This window comes from Rhinatrema bivittatum, chromosome 3 (assembly GCF_901001135.1).
Source record: "Rhinatrema bivittatum chromosome 3, aRhiBiv1.1, whole genome shotgun sequence".
Lineage (NCBI taxonomy): Eukaryota > Metazoa > Chordata > Amphibia > Gymnophiona > Rhinatrematidae > Rhinatrema > Rhinatrema bivittatum.
In genome coordinates this window covers 489,758,784-489,777,931 of record NC_042617.1, presented here as the reverse complement: position 1 = coordinate 489,777,931, position 19,148 = coordinate 489,758,784, and the positions used below count along the sequence as shown (strand labels likewise).

At 45.2% G+C, this 19,148-nt stretch overlaps 2 protein-coding genes across 7 annotated transcripts in view; one reads left to right on the top strand and one right to left on the bottom strand.

The window, feature by feature from the left end:
* SUPT3H (SPT3 homolog, SAGA and STAGA complex component) overlaps positions 1 to 16,039 on the bottom strand; it is a 1,115,145-nt gene extending 1,099,106 nt beyond the window's left edge. For 2 of the 4 annotated variants that reach the window (XM_029596080.1, XM_029596081.1), the window contains exons 1-3: positions 15,751 to 16,039; positions 15,337 to 15,481; positions 14,864 to 14,967 (exon numbers count right to left, since the gene is read on the bottom strand). In XM_029596080.1, the coding sequence (XP_029451940.1) occupies positions 14,864 to 14,967 (104 nt within the window). In that variant the 5' untranslated portion in view covers positions 15,337 to 15,481; positions 15,751 to 16,039. Of the gene's footprint in view, positions 1 to 14,863; positions 14,968 to 15,254; positions 15,482 to 15,750 lie in introns of those variants that run through there. The other 2 variants (XM_029596083.1, XM_029596084.1) reach the window with 2 other exon arrangements.
* Positions 1 to 19,148, top strand: part of RUNX2 (RUNX family transcription factor 2) — a 345,580-nt gene that overhangs the window by 60,391 nt on the left and 266,041 nt on the right. The window lies entirely within an intron of this gene.

Below are 19,148 nucleotides of genomic sequence, written 5' to 3'. Positions count from 1 at the left end.
ATTGTCTTTTCCTGCAATTTGGGAGGCTGAAATCTCCTGAAGATGCACTTCTGACCATTCCATGAGTTGGGCTATTTCCTGTGACACTTGCTGGCTTTTGGTTCCTCCTGTAGGAGCTCAGATTCCTATGAACAATCGTTGAATGTGAGAAAACTGAAAACTTCTGATTAACAACGCCAGCATTGAAACGCACAGCCATATTGAATGCACTAATATCTGACACGCAGTGGAACGCACTACCATTTTATAATTACATTTTTGTACTGTAATAATTAACTTGCTGCTATAAAATGTCCATCATATTATGTCTGTCAAATGACATAAGCAATGGTCTGATTGTAAGATACGCCTACTTAAAAAGAATGTATAAAAGCCTGCTCCTTAAGGGGAGTGGCATGCAGTTGTTCTAAGCCTTTGTCTTAGCTGCATCTTGCTGACAATAAAAGTTTATCTTTGCGGATCAGTTGTCTGGACCTCTTTACTGCCTCCTTACTAACGGTTACACTCCCTGGTGACTTGATGTAAGCCACTGTCATGGCATTGCTTGATATTATCCAGACCACTCAACCCTACAATCGGTCCACAATTCGTAAGCATTCCAACTGGATGGCCCGGGCTTCCAGGCGATTGATACTCCAGAGAAATTCTTCTGTACTCCAGCACCCTTGTGCCATCAATTCCTGACAGTGGGCCCCCCCAAACCCTAGAGGCTTGCATCTGTCCTGAGTACTAGCCAGTCCAGTGATCATAGGGAATCCCCCTTTCCTTACATGGCCCACATGCAATCACCACTGCAATTGTATGCCAGTTTTGACTGGAAGGTGAAGCTGAATTGAATGGCCTTGAGAATGAGGATTACAGCAAGCCAGCAGGGTGTGCCGAGGAGGACACATATGCACCCTCACCCAGGGAACCACCTCTAGGGTGGCTACACCATCAATCCAAGCACCAATAGATAAGACCACACAGTCAGGTGCACTGATTCTGTCAATAATTGCACCTGCGCCATTAGCTTCTGAATGCGGCTCTCTGGCAGGAACCCCCTGCCTTGTTTCGTGTTGAAGCGAACACCTAGCGACTCCAGTGTTTCAGATGGCTGCAGCTTGCTCATGGCCAAGTTCTCCAGCCAGCCTAGCTCCTGCAATGAGGAGATCACCTTGCGTGAGACCTGAAAGCTCTCTTCCAGGCTCGGCATGGACCAGCCAATCATCCAAGTACGTGTGAACCAAAGAAACATAGAAAAATAGAAATGTCGGCAGAAAAGGACAAAAACGGTCCATCCAGTCTGCCCAGCAAGCTTATGGTAGCATCAGCCGCCCAATACAGGTCTCCCCCATAATGGTAGCATCAGAGTGGCATCTGCTATGTCGTACAAGTTACCTCAATACTTAGTTTCCCAAACTGTCAAAGACAAGGCTCTTGTCAGTTGCTGTCTGAGTCCAATACCCGTTATCTCTTGCCGTTGAAGCAGAGAGCAATGTTGGAGTGGCATCACAAGTATAAGACTTATTGGTTAAGGGTAGTAACAGCCAAATCAGCAAGTTACACCCATGCTTGTTTTCCCAGCACGTAAAATTCAATGTCCTCATTGGTTGCTGTCTGAATCTAATTCTCCTTTACCTCTTTTCCACTGCTGTTAAAGCAGAGAGCAATAATGAGTTGCATCAACAGAATGAAGGCTTACTGGTTACAGTTAGTAACCACCACACCAGCAAGTTACCCCCATGTTCTTGCAATCAGGATCATTCAGAATGCCATCCTTTCTTAACACTGCCACAGCCACAACCATAACTTTGGAAAAGGTTCTGAGTGCGGTGGCCTGACCAAGGTAGTGCCCAGAACTGATAGTGTAGCCCCAACACAGCGAAACATAGAATTGCTGATGCTCCAGTCAGATGGGAATATGAAGGTACCCTTCTGATAAATCCAGTGACATCAGAAATTCCCATGACTGTACTGCCATTATCACTGAGCATAAGGTTTCCACGCCAAAATCGAGTCATCCACAATGGCAGTTGATTCCTTTGAGATCTAGGATGGGGAAAATGGAGCATTCCTCCTTCGGCACAACAAAGTAAATGGAGTATCAGCCCATATTTTCTTGAGACCTGGGTACTTGGACTATAGCCTGCCAGCTGAGCAGTCTTTATAATGTACACACCACTGCTTGTCTCTTCTGCGGAGAGTTGCATGGAGACACCATGAAGACTTTCCGAGGAACATTGAGAAACTCTAAGCTTGCTTAAGGATGGCCTCAAGTCTTCTATCTTGAGCATCCTTCAATGCCGCTCCCCCTTCCACAGGAATAGTTGTGCGCTTGGCGATAGCACACACGAGCACATCCACTTTCGGAAAATGCCAACTGCTCCCTTGCAGCCAGATCCAAGGGGTACAGCCCTTCCAAGGTTCATCCCCCTTTAAAATTAGCTTCCGGGGTGCCCCATTCAAGATCAATCAATTCTTGAATAGCCTCCATAATAGGAAAGAAACACAAGGCTTTACGCAAAGAAATCAAAATGGGATCTTTCTTTGGCTCAGACACAGAATCAGCCCCGGTTCTTCCAGTATCCTCAGTGTCTGGGAATTCAGAGCTGGTAACATCTCTATGAAAGAAACGCAACAGATATATAAGGCTCCAGTCCCAGAGGAATTTCCCAATCCTCCAAGGAAAAAGAATTAGTTTCATCATCTGTGCAGTCCGAGTCCCTATTGGAGCGACTCGCGGCAGGCCTAGACTTACTCAGACAGTTACCCGCAACACCAGGTGCGCAGGGATCAGCAGACTGCAATCTTGAATTGCTATTAACTGGGGCCAATGATTGCACCTGAAGAAAAGACTGCAGCCCTTGAAAAAATTCCACCCAAGAAAAGGTTGACAGAGCCAGGCCAAAACCAAGGGGCATTGGTACTACACCCACTTAACTACCTGCCCCTGCTGAGGAACCAGTTAGTGGAGTCCCAATTCCAGGTGAGATTTCTGGCAATTCTTTTTCCATTCCCGTAACCAGCTGGAAAGGACCGGGCTTAGCAAAATCAGACAGAGACAAGTCTCCTTGAGCCTCCAAATTAAAAAGAATGTCAGGTTGAGATAGCCAAATATGGCAAGTAGCACAAAAGGAAAGGCACTTAGCCTTCTTTGTTATTGGCGCCATAATAAATCACACACTCTAAACTGACTCCGAGAAGAGTGCGCGCCCGGCTGAGCTTGTCGCTTGAAAAGGACTGGACACCCCACAAATTAGGTGTCCAAAAATTAGGCACCCAATATAACTGATCAGGTGGACGCCCAATTTCTCGTGCGTCCAACGTTTAGGCGCCCTGAAGTGCACCACTGTGTGTCCAACTAGGTGCCTGCAGGCGCACTGCCAAGCACTCAAGAAGGTGTCCTATGTGCACAACTGTGCATCCATATGCACCCAACTGGGCATCCAGCTAGGTGCACTATTAGTTGGGCAGCTGGGTGTTCAGCGTAAACCAATGTACTGAAGAGGGCAGATTTATGCACTGTGGAAAAGCACACAAATACCACCGCAGCATGAGAACGGGGCCTAACCTAAAAGACTGCTCAACCCGCCAGGCTGCCCGAGTTCCCTAACTCTCCTGGAGGCAGGAACAGACATTGGACTGGTGCACAGAGATCAGAGGGGAGAGGAATCCCTAAAATCAACTCCCTCCTTTCTTTTCTTTTATATAAACTCTTTACCTGAACTCAGCCCGCCCCAATCCAGAATGGAATTGGTCTCCAGCTGCAGGGGGAGAGGGCATGAACCTTCACTGCCATGCTCAACTTCCTGCATCCGCTTGCCTTTCAGCTGGTTTGGGGGTTTTTTCACGCCGGAAAAAAATAAAGCTACCAAATCAAGGTACTTATCTGAGGGAGAATCCACCAAAATCACCTCAGGAAATCTCAACTGAAGGAGGGACCAAAAGGTATCACCACTGGAGAGTGGGGCAATACATTTCTATCCTTGTTTCTCCTTCTATTAAACTTTGATGCAATCCCCAGTAGGGAGATGCACATCCATCATCTGCTGAAGACAGCGAATACTGGCAGGCTTACAAAGACGTCAGCTTTGCTCTGCTGATAGAGGTGCATAACCCACTGGTTCTGGATCCACCTGTCTGAAAGCTAAGAAACCGCCCCTTGTTTCCACGCATAAATGTGTGCATGAGATCGAAAATATGCCCGTACTATTGATGTTTATAAAATAGTGCTTATGCACGTACAGGCTACTTACAAATATTACTCCCCATAAACAAAACCATTGAGTACACCCTAGACAGATGGAACCAACTCAGCATGAAAATAACTCAACTGCTATCACAATTATCACTCTGCCTCAACCAAAACAAGACTGAAATCCTACATATTTCCAATGATCGCCCCTCAGCCCCCCTCAACAACAACAACACCCCTAAAAGCATAGGGGTACAACTCACACCATCTACAAAAAATCTGGGAGTGACTATTGACAACGAACTCAACCTCAAGCACCACATCTCCAACATGATCAAAGATGGATTCTTCAAACTGCAAACACTAAAAAAGCTCAAACCTCTTCTTCATGCTCAGGATTTTCGAACAGTCCTACAAACAATAATCTTTTCAAAACTAGACTACTGTAATACAATACTCCTTGGCCTCCCCGAAACCACCATCAGCCCTCTTCAGGTACTACAAAACGCCGCCGCCAGGTCCATCACAAACATAAAATAATGCAACCACATCACACCCACACTAAAAGAACTTCACTGGCTTCCCATCAGCCAAAGAATTCAATACAAAACCCTCACCCTCATCCACAAAAAAATAAACAATGACGAGATGAACTGGTTAAACACTGCTATACTCCCATACTCCACACAAAGAAACCTCAGGTCCTCAGACATTGGCCTCCTCACCGTTCCCAACTCCAAAAAAGCGCACCTCACCTCTACCCGCAAATGAGCCATATCCGTGGCTGGCCCCACACTTTGGAACTCCCTCCCGCCCCTTCTCAGAAATGAATCTTCCACTCAAGTATTCAAAAAACAACTCAAAACCTGGCTCTTCAGAAAAGCCTTCCCACCAGATTCTTAGCCCCCCCCCCCCCCTCTGGCTCAACCCTGCCTCTAAAATGAAACCCCTCTAACTCCTGTCACCTATCCGGTGTAACCCACTCTTCAGCCCCCCCTTTTTAATCGTTCCTTCCCACCCTCATTCCCCCTCCTCCCCTCTCCACCCTCCCTCCATAGCCATGTATTAAAAGCTTTCCCTCAAAATCTCCACCCCCCCAGTTAACCACTCTAATTTTGATCATTATCTATAACTTATCTTCCCAAGTTGCAATGCATTTATAATACAAATGTACCTCTTTATCTCTTACACAAGTTACCACGTTACAATGTAAAATAAGCAGATCTTGCCTTATTTGTTCAGTTATATGTAAACCGATGTGTTATCTCGATAGAATGTCGGTATATAAAAGCAAATAAATAAATAAATATGCTAATTCTACATGTGCAAATATACTGAAAAATTCACCCCTTTGTGAACATTGCACAATCTTTAAGCCACACTGAAGGAGGACAATTTCTAGAAGGAGAATTTGTGTGGATAAGTCACTGTTTATCATGGCTCTGAAAATGGTCCTCAAAATGTACATACTCTCAAGTAAATTCAAATGTGACCTTGAAGTTGAGCATTACCACAAAAATGTGAGGGCTTAGAGAGAAAAAATGTTGGGGACACTGAGGTAGGTACAGTGACTGATGATTATACTTTCAGACACTAATCTAGTCACTGCACCATCTCAAAAGGCAATTATATTTTTCTATTACAAAACCAAAGTGTTGGTCTATGCTTTATGAAATCACTGGGAAAGCAACAGGCCAAAATAGCCATGTTAACTAGTAACTGAAACTTAACTCTCAGCCTCATCTAAGACAATAATGCATTTTATTTTCAACATAGGTTCACACACGTCATCTTCTCTAAACCAATCAGAGCCTTCATTACAAGTGTATAAAATCTGTTAGCTGCCCTGGTGGTTCAATGGCAGTGTGTCACTGCCATGTGAAGGACATGAGTTTTATTCCTTGATCAGATCTTCCACTCAAAAGCTGGGGCTGGGCCTGCTGCAGATGCAGTGCTCACAGTCCCTGCAGGAGGGATTACTAGTTATTGCGCAACAGCGACATCTAATGGCCAGATTTTGGGCCTATGATTGCAGAGTTCCAGAAGGAGCCGTGGTGCATGACCCCCAGCTTAGGGATGTCACTGTAATACCTAAGCTGGATGAGCTGAGAGGGATATAAAATGGGGGGTGGGGAGGAATCCCCATGTAGTTGTGAACATAGGCTCATGGTACCCGATCCCAGCTCTGGTTGCAACTGAGCTGGAAGCCTAAAGAAGTAGGATCAAACTGCCAAGTCAAAAAAAAACCCTCAAAAAAGGTATAAATAGTGTTAGTATCAAGCATTTTTCAATGGAAATATGTTTTAGAAGAAGAGGCCATGTTGTACAGCAGAGTTGGAAAAATCCCAGGAGCCAGGTCATCTGAGTGACTAAAATTCAGAATAGCAAAAAATTAAAAAACAAAAAAAAGACAAGAAGCAAAAAAATATTTAAAAGCTAAAAATCAATAAGAGCTAAATATGAAAATAAGCCAAATAAAACAAGCAGTACAACAGCAACCAAAAAAAAAAGTATGAAAGAAAAAAAAATTCACTGGCTCCTAACATTTTTGACTGGTGCTTAAATTTTCTAAATATATTTCCATCCTTGGTGTACAGCTCAAAGACAGACTCAGGATTAATCTAATGAAATATTTCTTTCCAGAAAGCATAGTGGATGTTTGGAACAGTCTCCCAGAGGAAGCAAAACCAGTTTCAGAACTTAAAAAAAGAGCACTGAATAGGCACAGAGTAAAACTGAAGAAAACTGAAGGTAAAACCAAATAGTCAGCAGCATTGCAGCAGAAAGGAAAATGGGAAGACCGGATGGACCTTGCAGTCTCTCTGCCGTAAAATGCTATGCTTCAAATGGAATGCCAGGAGAAACTTCATTTAACTTTTATCCAGAAAATCTCCAAAGCTGCCAAGTGCTACAACCAAAGAGAAGCCAAAGAAACATTTATAAATTCATTTTATAGTTTTGAAGTACCTCCCTTTCATTTTGATTCCTAACATATTTTACAAAATCTGGTCCAGTAAAATCCTAAGGTTTGGACTCGGAAGGCTACTAATTTGAATCTAGAGTACACTCTTCTTGTGAAGTTATGGGCATTTTCTAGGTTCATCATGTGCTAAAAAAAATAAATTTTAGTTTTGGAGTGACTGCTTGGCTCTTCATTCTCTACATTTTTTTTTCAGTCCTGTGACTTTCTGCTGTCAATTACCAAACACCCTCCATGCAGCATCTTACATAGCTGTTTCTTGAAACTCCAATACACTTTGGACTGGATTTTAAAACATTTACGCACGTAGGTGGGGTTACGTGCACTGGGCCTATTTTACAAAGGCTCGGCGATGCACATACGTCCCGGGGCTTCGAGAAAGGGATGGGGAGGAGCCAGGGCGGGGTCAGAGGCTCCCAGCACAGCGGTCATTTGCCACTGTGCTGGGAGATCGCGTGCCGGCAGGGCAGGCGCAACAGATAAGACAAAGGTCGGGGAGGGTTAGAGGAAGGGGGAAGGGAGGTTAGGGGGTTGGGAAAGGGAGAAGGCCGTGGGTGTCTGTGCGCACAAGTTGCACAATTGTGCGCCCCCTTGCACGCACCGACCCCCGATTTTATAACACGCTTGCACCTGCGCACGCATGTTATAAAATCGGGCGTCCATGTGCGCGCACCAGGTAGCACCCACACATGGACGCACGTGCGCAACTTTATAAAATCTACCCCTTTTATTTGAGTTTTTAATCAAAGAAATAATGAAAAAGTAATTAGAACCTTTTAAAAATGTACTGTTATTTATTTATTCAAAAAGCCAGCAAAGCTGAAATGCTTGCCATACAGTATGCACCTTCAAAAGTATTATTTTCTACATGATTGGAACACTGCATGCTCCAAAAGAACTTCCATATCCTGCTAGCCACATTCTAAAAACCACTGTGTAGCATGCCAGAGAGACTCATGGGTAGTGGAAAGCAGGGTACCCAGAAGCAATTAAGAAAATGTAATTGTCTCCTCTTTGAGCATTTATAGCACCACAGACCAGATGATCTGAAGGTTTTTCCTCCCATTTTTTGTCTATGGAGAAACTGCTTAGTACACTTGGCCTTATATTTTATCACTATACATCCTCAGGAAGCACTTTAGTCCTCACTTGCTTTTCAAATCAGCAAGTATGTTAATACTGGATTGATAAAACATTTAAAGGACCAAATGTCCAACTGTTGCAAAAGCCCTGGATAAAAAATGAGCATGTCAAGTTGAAGTTATCTTGCAATATAAATACACAGATAAACAAAAGGAATGTGCAGCTTTAAAATATGAAAATATTAACATTTGTTAAATTGTGTCAATTCTCATCCAAAACACAAAAAACTAACTAAATACTGTTTTTGTCATTTTTGCCCAAACTAAAGGCATTTCAGCATGTTCTATTCACAAAAATAAGCACTTTCTAAAAAAAAAAAAAAAAGTAGTATGTGCTAAAAACAAAACAAACGGAAAATGAAATGTGTTTCCATGCACACCTCTGAGAAAGTGTGTGTGTGGGTGTGTGTTTCACTCCTGGATGTGCCTTGTACATTCCAAGCACTAAACTGTCCAGTGCAGTCCCCACAGTACACAAACCTTATCAGCGACAAAATACACAAGTTTACCACAAAGATTCAGCTGGGATTAGTGCTGACAACCTTCTCACTTTTAGTAAAATGCAAAATCCTACCACAATAGCACACATCTCATCTGACGAGCAGGTAAATCTTTCACCACTTCAGTGTCTTTTAAAAACTCCATACATCACACTCCAGGTATAACAATGCTTCACAATGAATTATTCTAGCAAAACCAGAAGTCCTCCTGTAATCAACTCCATCTGCTCACATGAAAGCAACAGCAGCATGTCCCTGCAGAATTCTAGGATTAAAAAAAAGTGTCTAGCATGGAAATGAATTTAAAGTAGTGATGTGGGAAAACAACACTTCCCATTACCAGTGTGTAAACCTATAGGCTATGGACTTTCAGGAGACACGTTTTGCAAAGATTCTGTCAAGGGCGTACTGCACGAAGAAACTTGCTCAGGCATTCGTGGAAGATTAGAAAAGCACAGTGCTGTCAGAGTCGATTGTATGCTCAGGTGCACAAGGAGAGGTATCACACAGCAGTAATAAAAAACACCATTACAGTTCTCCGGCAAGTCCTCACCTCGAGTACAGTGCATGCACACAATTCCTAAGGAAAAAAAAAAATTATTCCCAGCACACCATTTCACCAAAAGAAAAATGCCCGAAACAAATAGCAAAACTGGGTGGTGAAAGTGTTATGCTCTGTGAGGAAGCACCATCAGCGAAGCAGAAACACAAAACAGCAGCCAGCATATCACTGCAGGGAAGGGAAAGTTACACTTTTATCAACAATATTGGCAAGCGTATATATTTCACTTTCTTGCAATGGTGCATTGGCTCATGTTGTGTGTTTTTTGCTCCAGTTCTAAATATTGTCTCTATGAAAGGACACCAAGAGGGTGGAGGCAATTCTAAATAAGACAATGAAATAGCGCAAGGCCTAAACTATAATACTTATTTGGAGAGATTTATGATACCAAGTATGTACTCTCTAGGAGGAGAGAAAAGCGAGACACAACAGAAATATACAACTATCTAGCAGACTTCAGTAAAGTATCAGAAGGTAGCATTTTCCATAGAATGAAAAACTCAAGAACAAGGGGGGTCTTCATATGCAGCTGGCGGGAGGAAAGCTCAAATATTTTTTCACTGAAAGAATAGAGGGTGGTGAATACCTGGAAGAGGATTGCAGGAGCTAAAAGTGGAGGAATGCAAGCATGCATGGGGCAGATGTTAGCTGGACAGGCACGGGAGGGGGGTCAGCGATTGAGTAGGTTCTGTGGCAGCACAACAGGTAGGCAGAATAGGGAAAACTCAAAATAGGCTGACCAAGTGATTCTTTACTATTGACAGCTCCTGTGTCCTAAGACTTCTCCAGATCCACAGTCCAATACTCTTATCACCAGACCTCTAGTCTGAAAATATCTTAATGACAAGTGAGAGAGTAAAATTCCTTTGCCCTATTCTGCCAGCAGTTTACAGTGCACTATATGAAATACAAAATTTTGTCTGATTCTTTTTAGAAATTTCTGAATTTCAAGACTTCATGAGTCAGTCATATCAAAATTAAGTACCTGATGGGTCAATCATATCAAAGTACATAAACGTTGTAGAGTGAAGTCGTGACTACATCAATGGTACAAAAGAAGGAAAAGCAGCTGCTGGGGTTCCACCCAAAATCCCTCCCTCTTAAAAAAAAAAAAAAAAAAAAGAAGAAGACTTATTTATTTGGGGGAAGGAAGAGTTAAAATTGCAGTGATATAATATGGGTAGCCAGGAGTGACGCTTCTGCCCACGCCCGACCCTTTACAACAAATGAATTCACATAACAACAGGTTGGGGTCAAACAGGCCACAGCTTTTATTAACAACATCCCAGAGCCCGGGCCAGTTCACCGAAACAACAAATTCCCCCTCCCCCCCCCGCCATGAACCAGCAAGACGGGCACTCAGAGTCTATCCCAGCCTGTATGTAGTCACATCATGGACACGACCCCTGCCACCGCTCAGCAAGGAGCTGACCACGTTGACTCCCCGCCCCAGCAAGGAGTCGCACCATCAGCAACTGCACCCAGGAATCACTGACCTGACACCTGTCAAGACAGACACTTTTAACCACTGCATAATCCCCCAATCGGCGCGGGCTACCCGCCCCCGCAGCTGCGACAACGCCAAAACCCCCGAACAGTAACATCAACCAAAATTAGGGACAGGCGGGCAGGTTGCAGCGTCAGACGCGACAGAAGGCAAGTGAACAAATGCCGCCGATCGCAACAACCCTCCCTCAACTCCTCCCACTCCCATCTACCCTTGCTGAGGGGGAGCCAATGGGTTCCCCAGAAACAGGAGGTTTGAAACAAACCTCCGACTCCCCCCTCCCCTGACCCATCTTGCTGCACGGGCCCGGATACAGGCAGCTGCGGCTCCTATCCCCCAGCCCACTTTAACCCTCGGCTTGTCAGGGAGGAGCCTGGCACCATATTACGGTGGCCAGGCAGGTATGGGTCCTGCCTGACCTTACAAACTTAGTCAGAAGGGCCACGACACAGCTGCCATTAGAGTACTCAAGTTTTTTTCCTATAAGGACCTATTGCTCCATATGTCATGGCCCTTCCAGAAATCTGTAAACAAATTATTCACTGAAAAAAAAAAAAAAAAAAGACTACCACAAAGTATTAAACCTATATTTTCACTTGTTCTCTCATATCCAGGCTATAGAAAGTGTAACCACAAAACATTTTTCACATTTTATTGTGACAGCGCATCACACCTGCACGCATTTAAATGAGCAGTTTTCTCCGCATTTATGAACAAACCATACTGCAAACCTTTCAGGGTCAAAAATGTTTTATTGGGGAACGAAGCATATACGTGTCCAAAAAAACCCCTGAAATCCAGTCTACACTCCTGTGAGTCAATACTTTTGGCAGCAATTACAACTGTGAATCTGCTAATACAACTCTCTACCAACTTTTCACACCTATATTTATCAATATTAGACCATTCTTCAAGCTCTGTGAAGTTCCTTGGGGAGCACTGATACACAACAATCTTCAAATCATGCCACAGATTTTCAATTGGATTGAGGTCAGAGCTCTGACTAGATCACTCCAGGGCATTTACCTTTTTTCAGGCCGATACAGTAAAGTCCGCGGGAGATCGGGCAACCCGGCGCGCGCACAGGCCACTCTCCTGTGTGCACGATTCTCTATTCAAATGAGGCCCAGCGGTAAAAACAGGCAAAAGGACCGGAGCGGTGGCTGTCAGCGGGTTTGACAGCAGACGCTCAATTTTGCTAGCCACGGGCTCAGAAACCAGACTCCGGGAAAATTGAGCATCCAGTTTTCGACCCGACAGCCGCAGGCCGACTTCAAATTTTTTATTTTTTTGACTTTTGGAAACTTTCGGGACCTCCGACTTAATATCACCATGATATTAAGTCGGAGGGTGCACAGAAAAGCAGTTTTTACTACTTTTCTGTGCACTTTCCCGGTGCCCGAAGAAACAAGCGCCTACCTTTGGGTAGGCACTAATTTCTGAAAGCAAAATGTGCGGCTTGGCTACACATTTTGTTTTCTGAATCGCACGGGAATACCTAATAGGGCCATCAACATGCATTTGCATGTTGCGGGCGCTATTAGGTTCGGGAGGTTAGACGCGCGTTTTCGGCCCCTTACTGAATAAGGGGTAATGCTAGTGCGTCAGCCCATTTGTTCCTTAGCCACTCCAGCGTAGCTTTTTTGGCTGTGTGCTTCGGATCTTTGTCATGCTGAAAGGTGAACTGACGTCCCAGTTACAGCTTTCTTGCAGTGGGCAGCGGGTTTTCCTTTGAGGATATTTCTACATTTATCTCCAGTCATTGCCCTTCCAGCCTGAAAGGTGGCCCAGTCCCTTCCAATGATAAACGTCCCCATAACATGCTGCTGCCACCACCATCATGTCACATGGCCACATCCCCTAAGTGTGTGTTTGTTTATTTAATGGGTCTTGGGGTCTGAAGACTCTATTACATAGTCCAATGGTGATTACAAAATGTTCCTCTGCCTGCTTCAAACAGGATTCAAGATGGGCTATCTTGCATAATGGCTTCCTTCTTACCATACAAGGCAAATTTGTGCCATACTTGGGGATATTGTTGTCGCGTACACATTTTGACCATTCTTGGCCATAGAAGCTTGTATGTCTCTCAAATGTTGCTATTGGTTGCCTCCCTGATCAGTCTCCTTCTTGCTCAGCATCTTGGTTGTGCCATACACCTTCAACATCTTAATAATCATCTTGACCGTATTCCAAGGGATATTCAAGGCCTCTCCAATTCTTTTCTACCCATCCCCAAATCTGTGCTTTTCCACATCTTTAGCCTGGAGTTTGAAAGTTCCTTGGTGGTCTTTGGTTTGAAACATATGAATAGCTGAATTTATCCTACTATCAGATGAATCAGTACAATTTAACATAGGTAGGACCAGAGTTTTAAGTATTAGGATTGCTACAGAAATACATTGGGGTGGTGTAGACCCTTATCCAACCATGCTATTCCATGCTTTTCTTTTTATTTCATTTTCTAAAGATTTCTGCAATATAATTTGCAGCTAGTAGTTGTGAGGTAGGATCAGTGGATACATGGACATAAGAAATTGCCATACTGGGTCAGACCAAGGGTCCACGAAGCCCAGCATCCTGTTTCCAACAGTGGCCAACCTAGGCTACAAGTACCTGACAAGTACCCAAAAACTAAGTATATCCCACGCTACTGATGCTAGTAATTGCAGTGGCTATTTTCTAAGTCAACTTGATTAATAGCAAGTAATGGAATAAACACTGTTTTAAATCATTTTACTTCCAGGCTATAAGGCCTCAAAATGTGAAAAAAAATGTTCGATGGGGTGCTGCTTTTCTATAAGTACTGACTTTCTGATCCCCTCTCCCATTTATTACAGGAAAAAGAGGGGGAAGGCATTTGGGACGAAAATAAAATCGCAGAAAGTATTAGGTAAACTTTCAGGAAACATTACGCATTTCTTTATTTGTTTTCAGAACTTCATGTATCAGTGCTGCCTACTCGCTGGAAGAACTAAATCTGTAGCAAGTGGGAGGCTGAGGAGGGATGAGAAAATTACAGCATCACCCCAGTCCAGTTTGTAAATGCCAACCAGGAAGGCTGAAACCGGAGCTCCAGTTACAGAATCAACTCACTCAGAAAAATGCAGCCAAAAATCTGACTCTGCCTCTGACTGGTCACTGAGAAGGCGTGAGAGCTACCACAGCCTACAATTTTGTCAGAGATTATGTTAATTCTAGAACTGGAGTTCTGCTTTTTTCCATTCCATGTCCATTTGAAATTAATTAGCTGGAGGGGGGAAGGGAGCATCATCATTCCTTCTGCTGCTTTCTGCCTCTTTCCTACCCATGTTTACAGAGAGCAGGAGACAGTGTTCGTTTCAAGCACCACTCTAAACTACAGTTCAGAATATCACTCAGCTCAGATAGTCAGCTGCTTTTACATTCACACTGACATCACAAAGGCACTTTTAACTGTATCAGAAACACTTGAAGTTTAAGATCTTAAGTCAAATAGCATTTGTAGATGACAAAATGCACGAGTGCTCTCTCAAAGTAAGATGTATTTGAAGTGACAAAAGAGATTTCCAAAACGGTCTTTGCATTTCACATCATAGAATTATTTCCCTAACTTTTATCTCGCAACTATTATATACTTTATTGAATATTCAATTTTTATAAACCACAAGTTACTATATTCTGAATGCCCCCTCCCCTCAATATCCTCATCCCTCTCCGATTTCAACACTATCAAACAAGTGCGCCTGATCGTGGCAACACTGGACAGTTTCACAAATATACAACATATGTAGGAAGTCTTCATTCATATGGCTCACACCAACTCATAACCTTATTTCATGCGTTCCCAAACTCAAAGTCCTACCTATTCCCTCACTGCAACATCATTTATCTTTTTATGAATTCATAATGCAAACAAACTTCAGGAAAATAAGTCACTTGCTTTCCCATAGGCCCCTGGAATCTTCATATGTCTCTTAAAGAGCGCGCGCTCTGCCATCTCCCGGATCACTTACATCATGCTTTGGATTTCAGGGGCAAAGCTTGTAGCCTTGCCCGCCCCTCTCCCGCCGCTCGCAGAGGCCAGACCTGACATCGGGCTGACTGCAGCGCTGCTCATCTGACCGAATAAAATAGAAAAAAAAAACCATTTAGGAACATCGCTAATTGCATTTTTTTTTATTAAGAAATGTAGAGCACATTAGGGAGCGAGAGAAGACTGGGAGCAATTATAAACCACTTCACAGAACCGACTAAAGACAGAGTGCAGTAACCCTCATATCCTGCCTGTGCCTAAGACTAGAATGCAGCGGGGCCATGTGAGCGTTTGTTTTCACGTTGTGCGTATGTGTGTTACGAGGCGTGCTCCAGCTGCTGCTGTGCTCGCCTTTCGTCGCGCGCGCTCACCGCCTACGTGCGTCTTGGCCTCACGCGCCGGGAGCAGGGGAGGGATAAGCGCGTTTCCTAAGTCGCAGCAGCTGCTCCTTACCCACCGCGACTGCTCCGCTTCCTTTTCCCCGCTGTAAGAGGTGGGGGCGGGGCTGCTCTCGCGGTGTTTTTCCGTCCGGGCCGCTGAAGGCGGGACTTGCGGACGTTGCCGCTCGATGTACTGTGTTTAGGGTCAGCAAGAAGAGCTAGGGAAAGAGAAAGAGAAAGTGTAACAAGGAGCAAGCAGAGCGAGGAAAGAGTTAATTGGAAGGGGGGGGGGGGGGTAGCTCATGGAGACAGCAGCAGTTTGAATTGCTGCTTCGCCATTGGTTACAGGGAATAAACATTTCTGGCGCCTTTTTCTGTGGTGCTTCAGTTAACCAGGAGCAGCGAGGCAAAAGGCAGTGCTTGCTTTTAGTGCTGCTTTCGGCAGTTGCTGTGGTTGACTCGGGCAAAAAAGCAGGGTTTTTTTTACCTGGTAGGAAGAGTAGGCAGCATGAAGAAACACAGGGTTGGTGAGACAGAGCCGGTTGATTGAGTCCGGTGATAGTTGTCCGGAGTCTAATGAGGTGTTTGCAGACGGGGGGGGGAAGGAGTCCTCCCTCCCCCATCTGGCTACACTGCAGCAGAGGTAGGAGATATTTCTCTGAACGCCTCCCTTGGTGAGGTTTTGACGGGCTGTTCCCCCAGAGGAGGGGAGGGGAGCAATATCTTTTTTCCAGCAGTTTTTCCTGCTTTTAACCCACAAGAAGGTACAGCTGCGAGTGGCTTACCTAATCATTCTCAAAGGAGTTGGGGGAGGGGCAGAGAAAGAGTTACAAGGAGGCCTAGTGAGCAGGGGTTGCTAGGGAACGCAGGGGGTCGGAAAGGGAGGGGGAGGAGTGCCGATTGTCAGAGTGTTTGTAAGGCAGCTGAATTACAACTGAGTGACAGGGGTGCTAAGAAGGAAGGAAAGAAAACTTGTCTCAAGTTGAATTAGTTTTCTCAATGTTTGCCTATTTTAAATTATTGTAAAGCTTGTTGCTATGTTACGTTACATTGTGAACCGGGGTGATGTTTTTTTTAACGTGCCCCGGTATATAAAAAATCCATAAATAAATAAAGGTCATGAGAGGTAGATCTGTACCTGGTCTCCGCAGAAGTCAAGGGATTTGCATTAGGGAGAGTAGCAGTATGGGGGAGGATACCAGCAATCAAAGAGAGGATATTCAAAGGGGAGGTAGCAAGTCACAGGCTGCTTTCATTGCTGACATAGAGCATTTTGTGGAAGCTAGATTCAGAAGGGGAGGGGTTGTAGGAGTCAGTGAAGCAGGGGGGAGTAAGAGGTTTGGAGAGAGAGAGATACACCAGAGTGGAGGGGAGTTTCCGAAAAGCTCAAGTTCGGGGAGAGAGGAGCAGGGGAGCTGGAGATGGCAGAGGGAGGAATGGCAGGATAATGAGAGAAGGTGGACAGTAGTACACAAAGATACACAGGTCTATCCAGTACCGAGCGGTAGGAAGAGCTGCGTTAGTGCCTGCGGCACCCGCGGTTGCCGCACGCACAGTGCAGCTCACCTACCGCTCGATCCTGAACACTAATTTTATGTAAATGTAAACCGTGTCCGTGAAGCCTTAGGCCCGCGCAACCCATTTTACTGGATAGAGCGCCTATACAGTATCCTGGGTGCGCGGGCCTAACGCTTCACGCCACGCTGGTATCTGTCATTTCAAAAGTCATTTGAAATGACAGATACCAGGAAGTCAGGACTGCCAGTCCCCCCTCCCCTCCCCTCCTCCCGAAGCAGGGCGCGAAAAGCAGCCTTGCTCCGGGAGGAGGGGAGAAGAGACACAGCGGCGAAGCAAAAAAAAAAAAAAAAAAAGCGAAAAAACCAAAAGCTAAAAGTAAGTTGCTTCGCCGCTGTCAATGTCTCCTCTCCCCTCCTCCCGGAGCAGGGTGCGAAAAGCAGCCTTGCTCCGGGAGGAGGGGAGAATAGACACTGACAGCGGCGAAGCGAAAAAAAAACCAAAAGCAATTCTGTTTTTTTTCCAAAAGTGACAATTTTGGTTTTTTTCCAAAAGCGACTTACTTTTGGGATCTGTCAAGATCCCAAAAGTAAGTCGCTTTTGGACGCCTGCACAACTTACTTTTTTTTGCAGCCATCAGCAGGAACACATGGCGATCGTGGCTCCCGTAGCTCCTCCCGACGAAGATGGCCGCCTGCACGGGGGAAAGCGTGCAATTGGCTGCCCGTGACGCCAAAACGTCGTGACGTCACGTCTTCAGCGGCCAATTGCACGCTTTCCCCCGTGCAGGCGGCCATCTTCGTCGGGAGGAGCTACGGGAGCCACGATCGCCATGTGTTCCTGCTGATGGCTGCAAAAAAAAGTAAGTTGTGCAGGCGTCCAAAAGCGACTTACTTTTGGGATCTGTCAAGATCCCAAAAGTAAGTCGCTTTTGGAAAAAAACCAAAATTGTCGCTTTTGGGAAAAAACCAAAATTTTGAAAAAAAAAAACAAAATTGCTTTTGGTTTTTTTTTGCTTCGCCGCTGTCAGTGTCTATTCTCCCCTCCTCCCGGAGCAAGGCTGAAAAAGCAGCTCCGGGAGAGGGAAGAACTGACAGTGGCGAAGCAACTTACTTTTTGCAGCCCCCTCCGGACATCGTTTTTTTCGCTTTTTTTTTTTTTTTTGCTTCGGGAGGAGGGGAGAGGACTGGGGCTGCCACGGAGACCGGCACCCATGATCGCGGCCGGGGCAGGTGAGCAGGGGCTGGGGGAAAGCTTGCCACCTACCCTTACCCCTGCCTCTACCGCAGGGGTCAGGGTAGGCGGTAAGTTTGCAGGTTAAACGCGCGGCAAAACGGCAGGGAAAGATAGCGATAGTCGGGGCGCGGGTTACGGGATGCTAGGGAATATCTAATTCGCTCGTTTGCATGCAATATCCATGCCGCGTGCGGAAGGGGTTGGCCGGGGATTTTAGGACGCGGTAGGAGTAGGTTATAGTGGATTCGGGATCTCAGGAAGGGATAATGCGGCCGGAAAGTGAGTAAAACGCGGCTTAGGAGCAGGGTAAACGCGGCCGCACTTTACAGGATAGACCTGACAGAGAGGAGACAGGGAGGGGATAGGACTGTGTTTTCTTTCCCAGGTGCTTCAGAAGAGGTGTTTCCCAGCACTTCAAGGCAGGAATCGTGGAGAGATACGGCTTTTACAGCAGGACCAGCAGCAACAAGAGGCAGCGGACAGGGGAAAGAGAGACAAACTGTGAATGTGGCAGCGAGCAGTGCAAAAGAAACAGGGCCAAGTAAACAAGGGACAGATGGGGATGTTAAAGAGAAAGTGAGAAAAAGGAAACACAGGAGTCCCAGTACCAGCTCTTCATCTAGCTCCTCCTCATCCTCTAGTTCCAGTGAGCGAGGTCCATTACAGAAAAAAGTTTTAGAAGAGGGGCCGAGGCAGGATATGGGCCACCCTGCATTAGCGTCCTTAATGGAATTGTGGGAAGAGGTGCAAAAGCAATTAGTTTAAAAGAATACGTAAAAGAAAATATGTTGATATTTTTAGATTGTTAGAAGGCAGACGGGGAGGACGGAAGGATAGCAAGAGGGCTAAGAAGAAGGGTAAAAGAAAGGGGACAGGCCCTAACATATCCAAGAATGTGGTTAATTGGACTAGGGGATTTCTTAGGCTGGCTAGTGTGGTAGGGCACTTCGATCCCTCCCAGTATGGAGCATTGTTGTCATATGCTGACAGCATATTGGGAGCATTCAAAGATTACTCTGGTTGGGCACGGCTCAACTATGATGAGAAATTTAGGGATAAGATGGCAGGAAATAGGTTTATGTCCTGGGGTTCTCAGGATATACATCTGTGGTTAACTCAAATGACTCAAAAGAT